The sequence below is a fragment of the Lacerta agilis genome, chromosome 3, assembly GCF_009819535.1.
Source record: "Lacerta agilis isolate rLacAgi1 chromosome 3, rLacAgi1.pri, whole genome shotgun sequence".
NCBI classification, from domain to species: Eukaryota; Metazoa; Chordata; class Lepidosauria; order Squamata; family Lacertidae; genus Lacerta; species Lacerta agilis.
This window is the reverse complement of record NC_046314.1, coordinates 80,862,114-80,868,113: the sequence shown is the minus strand read 5'-3', so window position 1 is coordinate 80,868,113 and position 6,000 is coordinate 80,862,114. Positions and strand designations below refer to the sequence as shown.

At 43.2% G+C, this 6,000-nt stretch overlaps 1 protein-coding gene across 1 annotated transcript in view; it reads left to right on the top strand.

The window, feature by feature from the left end:
- The first annotated feature begins 1,779 nt into the window (after positions 1-1,779).
- Positions 1,780-6,000, top strand: part of MRPS18A (mitochondrial ribosomal protein S18A) — a 30,618-nt gene continuing 26,397 nt past the window's right edge. Inside the window, exons 1-2 of the mRNA XM_033144533.1 lie at positions 1,780-1,926; positions 4,597-4,628. Coding sequence (XP_033000424.1) covers positions 1,788-1,926; positions 4,597-4,628 — 171 coding nt within the window. The 5' untranslated portion in view covers positions 1,780-1,787. The remainder of the gene's footprint in view (positions 1,927-4,596; positions 4,629-6,000) is intronic.

Here is a 6,000-nt window from a genome sequence, read left to right as displayed (position 1 = left end):
AAGTGCAAGTAGATAAATAGGTACCGCTCCAGCAGGAAGGTAAACAGCGTTTCCATGAGCTGCTCTGGTTTCGGTGTTCCGTTGTGCCAGAAGCGGCTTAGTCATGCTGGCCACATGACCCGGGAAAACTGTCTGCGGGCAAACAGCGGCTCTCTCGGCCTTTAAAAGCGAGATGAGCTCTGCAACCCCAGAGTCGTCTGCGACTGGACTTAACTGTCAGGGGTCCTTTACCTTTTATACAGACATGTAGATGGTGACATGTATTAATCTCTTTTTAGTTTACTGCCGATTTTGTTTCAAAATGTTCTTCATTATTTGTTTTTAATTGTTTTCCTGACAATTTAATATTTCTTGTAAACTGCTTGGAGGTTTTGTTACAATCAAGTGGTATATACATTTTGCTAAATAAATATGTATGTTCCAAGTAACAGCCTGTAAAAGGTTAGTGGTTGACAGTTCAATGAACTGTGTACGTATTTGTATATGAATTTATGACAGTTCAGGGAACTCTGTATGAGTTCAATGGGACTTACTTCCTGCACTTAAGAGAAATTACACACCGCAGCCTAAAAGGGTAAATGCCACAAGGTTGTTGAGGTAACATCCATGCAACATGAAACAAGTTCACTTGTGATACTTCATTCACAAATAGCAATGCAAAAACTTTGCACTCATATTTTTCTACAAGGTTAGCTATTTCAGAGTGTCATTTCTTATGTGATTCCATAATTTATGAATCACTTCCCATAAAACACCCCAGGATGATTTACAATAAAATCATCTGCTATAAAAACGTTTTTAAAAATACAGTAAAGAAAAAGGCTGGGATAAAAATCTTCTTAAAAGTCTTGTTGGAAGAGGAAGGTCTTCAGTGAGCACCAAAAAGATAAAAGAGACAGCATGTGTCTGACATGCAGCAAGAGGGAGTCCCAAAGGGTAGGTGCCACTACACTGAAGGCCTGATTCGTACATCCTAGACCTCTTGTTGTGGCAATACCTGTAGGAAGCTACTGCTCAGTTGGATATACAGTGGCTGAAACAATCTTTTAGGTATTCTGTTTCCAAGTTGCTTAGGGCTTTGCACACCACTACCAATCCCCTGAATGCAGCTAAATAGCTAACCAGCACCCACTTAAATTCTTTCAGCAGAGGCTAGCATTGTACCCCAGTAAAACCAGTGATTAAGCAAAGGGAAGGCACCTATATCTCATCCTCCCAATATTTGAGGGTACTGAAAAAGATTTGTACAATATTATTAATTACCCACTCTTGATCCTAGTGCCAGGAGGGGTTGTTGTTATTATTATTATTATTATTATTATTAGGATAGGTTATTATTATTATTGGTCGTATTAATTACCCACTCTTCTTCCTACAGTGCCAGGATGGATTATTATTATTATTAATTACCCACTCTTCATTCTACAGTGCCAGGGCAGATTAAAGCATTAGAACCCAATATTAAAAACAGCTTATACAGCTCAGTGTATGTTCGTTGGTAACCTAAATTACAGCTGGCAGTGTCGGGTTTCTTCACAAGAAAAGCAATTACAACCCAAAAAGGAAAAATGAGGTTTCAAATCTGCCATAATAAACAATAACAAGTGTGAACAAGGCGTGGCAAAAGCACATCCCATCCGCTCCGAGCGGCCACCACCCCCCTCCCCGCTTTGGATACCAAAATGGCGGCATTTCAATGCCTTTCGCTTTTTCCCGCCACAGGAGGCGGGGCGGGCGAGGAAGAAAGCGGCCTCTCCTCCCCCCCCTCCGCGCGCGCGCGCCAGCCAATGAAACCTGGAAGCGGAAGCCGTCGGAGGGCTGCCAAGATGGCTGCGTCCATGTCGCTGCTCTCCGGCTGCAGGCGGCTGGTGTCTGGGTTCTTGTGGGGAGGCTGGGCTCGCGCCCCGTCTCGCGGATTGCGGCAGGGTGAGTGCCAACGGCTCCTGCTCTCTCTCTCTCTCTCTCTCTCTCTCTCTCTCTCGGCTGCAGCGGAGAAAGGAGCCGAGGGGCTGAGGTAAGGAAACGGCGAGAGAGGCCCCTTCCCGTCAGCTCCTGGACAGCCGGAGCCGGCTCGTTTTCCGGTAACCGCCGAGAAGAGGAAGAGTAAACTACTTTGCACCGCGGTGTCCCGTCCCCCCCCCATCCCTCTAGCTCAGGTCGCGGCTACGAGGCCTGCAGGAAGTATAATAAAAGGACAGTAATAAAGGACAGTTACTTTGTTAGTCATCCTTTCGGAGGAGGTGGTCAGTGTCCCTTGCCAGGTAGCAGGCGCTGAGACTTGAAGGGGCAGCTTCTTCGGGCAAGCCTCCTTTGGACGTGGAAGGGGCAGAGCGAGGATCCACTTGTACCGTGCCGCTCTGCGTGTTTGCTTGGAAGTAAGCCCCCCCCCCTTAAGTTCATAGAATTCTCATGTCCTGCACCCCTCATCTTTATCACAAGCACCAGTGACCCCAGGTAGATCATTTGTTAGTCTAGTGTTTCCTTTTTTGTATAATTTTCTGCTCTTTGCTTTGGGGGGGGGGTTGGGAACACCCTTGTTCTTCACTCCAGGTTTCATTTCAGGCTTATTCACAAGTTATGCCAAATACAGGTACAAACTATCTACACATCTACAGGTATTTGTGTGAAAAAATGTACACTTGTTGATTTATATAGTTCAACTATTGTGTATGCAAGACTGTATGCTTCTTGTACACAGATTGCACATTTGTTGATTGTAGTGTGTATAGTATAATCCTCTCTGCTTAGGATGAGACAGAGGGAAGGGAGTCCCATTCTTTGCTACTATGGGGCAGTTGCTGATGGTGCAATCAGAACTCTGTCTCTAGTTGGGGCAACAGCTAAACAGAAGCAAAATAACCCTTCTCCAGCACATGGTATCTCTCAGGAACTTGGTGGCAGCAGGAACTATTACTATGTTGCACTCAGCAACACTGAATTCTTGTGTTGAAGAGTGCCAAGAGTCCTGTAAAAGAATAAAAGGCATATGAGAATTCTGTCACGTCTGTTAATGCTGGTTTTCTGATACAGTAGTAGGGTTTTCTAGCCTTGCATGAGAAATTTAGAGCCGGGGCATAGTGGATTTGAGGGTGGGCTCCAGCATTTATTTTTATGGTAGGTCTGTAAATGTACCGGTAATGTAATACAGAACTGTCTATTCAGTTAAAAGTGTACACCTTTTCGAAAAAAGAAAAAAGAAAATAAACAAAACAAGTGGGATAAAAGCAGCCTTGAACCCTTACTTTTTGGCAATTAGCCTGGAAAAGTTGAAAGAATAATGAACTTGTTTTTTCCCCTGGTTAATAAGCAACCAAACCTGCCAGATGATCTCACAAGCAAGAGTAAAAGGCAATAGCTCTCCCACCACCAGAATTATTTGTCCCAACTTCTGGTATTCAGTTGATTATTGTCTCTAAACCTGGAAGTTCTGTTTTAATATTGTGGCTATACTGTACTTAAAACCTGCATGACAAGAAACAGATTCCAAAAGGCCCTGAACTACCCAGCACTGTGAGGATGCAGTGGTTATGGAAAAGAGCTGCTGCATTGCTGACATCACATCTACCATGCAGGCTCAAAAATGAGCACTCCATTAGTGTTCAGTCAGATTCCCAGTCAATCTCTTCCTGCTTGCACTATAGATACCTTCCTATTTGATTCATTGTCCTCAACTCCCCAGAACCTTAACAAGCTGACATGGATCAGCTCAGCAGAAAATGGCACTTAGGTGTGATTGTGTCAGCTCCTGGCCCAAGTCATCTCCACTTTCCATGGAGTGACCAAAGCATTGACAGGAAAGTCAGTTATGCCAACAGAAAATGCAGAAGCATCCTTGGAGAATTATGTTTATTTCATTAGCCTTTTGGAGTGGGTCACCAACTCCCTCATCCCTGCAGAGGGGAGTAGCTACTGTGAGTGAACCTTGATAGGAAGTGGTCCAAGCAAGACCAGAAAAGTAAGAATAAAAAAGCTAGGATATCTAGCAGTCAAGAGCACACAAACCATATCTGAAAAAGGCTCCAACTCTAGCATTATGTTGCTTTTGGCCTCCTTGTCAGGGAGTATTTAGGGAGTTATGCAGTAGAAGGTCCCCTGAAAGGAACAGGTATGGCCCTCTGATATTCAAAGAGCACAGATACTAATACCATCTCTGTAGCCCAAAGCCTTACAGAGGGACAGCGGGGCTAGACTGCTTTTTCCTGTAAGCAGTTCTGAAATGGTTCCTGGTGAGAAGTTATAATGCATATGAAAATGTTATTTCAATAATCTGTAAAACAAGGCAGAATAATCCCTCAACACAGGTTATTTTCTATTGCCCCATCCCTAAGGGTTAATAAGGTATTCTGTAGTTTTGGGGAGCAGTATTAGGGAGATGATTTTATGATGACAGACAGTAAAAACAATGACTTCATGTCATCTGTCTCTAACTGCACTAAGTGAAATACCTCTATATCAGTTTTGCTGTCAGTGTCATAGCAGGTTTTTTTAACAGCATTCCTCTCAGTGTTTCAAAAGCTCAATTTCTGTACTGAACAAGAATGCATACAATTGTATTTGAATGAATCTGACATCCTGTCTTTTTTCCTGTACCTGCAGTTGTAGAAACTACTGAAGGAAACACCACTATTGTAAGTACAATGACTGACTTATTTTCTAAGTCTCAGACCCTTGTGTTTGTAACGCAGCAACTGTGTTTGTACAGAAAAATGCAATTTTATAATTTCCATCATGTAACCAATATAGGTTTAGGCCTCTTCACTTGAATACAGTGATTCTCCTGAAGAGAGTGAACAGGTGACCTTTTCATCTCCTGAACCCCATTCAAAATTTTCTAGTGCGCATTGCATCAATGGAAGAAATTTGTGAGAAATTAGAGGTGTGTGCAAAGGTTAGGAATGCCTGCAGTTATGTGTACTCAAAAGAGCCCAGCGTTACCATAACAGTACAGTGGTACCTGTGGTTGAGAACGGGATCCATTCCGGAGCCCTGTTCGCAACATGAGCAGAACGCAACATGAAGCGCCGCGTCTGTGCATGTTTGCACCACAATTCGGCACATGCACAAAGTGCAATTCGGCACTTCTGCATATGCGCGAACCGCCAAACCCAGAAGTAACCCATTCCAGTACTTCCGGGTTCGGCGCGTTCATATCCAGTGACGAACGCAACACACAGCTATCGTAACTAGAGGTATGACTGTACAGTGGTACCTCAGGTTAAGAATTTAATTTGTTCTGGAGGCACGTTCTTAACCTGAAACTGTTCTTAACCTGAAGCACCACTTTAGCTAATGGGGCCTCCCGCTGCTGCTGCGCCGCCAGAGTACGATTTCTGTTCTCGTCCTGAAGCAAAGTTCTTAACCTGAAGCATTATTTCTGGGTTAGCGGAGTTCTTAACCTGAAGCGTATGTAACCTGAGGTACCACTGTATGTGGAAGCTGCTGTTTCAGCTTTGGACTTCATGGTGCAGGAAGAACTCATGCCACAGTGGCTCCCACACCATGAAGTAATATGAAAAGGGTTTCAGAAATCTCTCCATTCATTGATATTTCTGAAACTTTTCCTTTTATTCTGAATGGAAATTAAGCATGCACAATATAGTGTCTATATGTGTCTATATAAGTCTTGCTGTGCTTTAATTTATTGGAATTTCCTTTTATCCCCCCCCCCCCGAAGAGACAAGTGGCACCCGTCTTGAATATCAACCAAGGGTGCTATGAATAAAAGCCAAAAAGTAGGAGTTTAGTTTCATAAGCACAGTGGCATAGAATTTTTAATTCTGAAAGCTACATGAGACTATAAATAGGGTATTCACTAGGCTGAGCCTTACTGCTTAATAAACACTGTCTTGGAAGAGTGAACAAGTGTGTTAGAAGGCCTACCATAGTGACTATTAGTAGGAGAAATATTAATAACAAAAGCAACAGCTTTGTACCTAGGATTGCTCAGGAATTGAAACAAACAAACAAATTAGTGTAGCTTTGAAAGTTTTAGTCCATTAT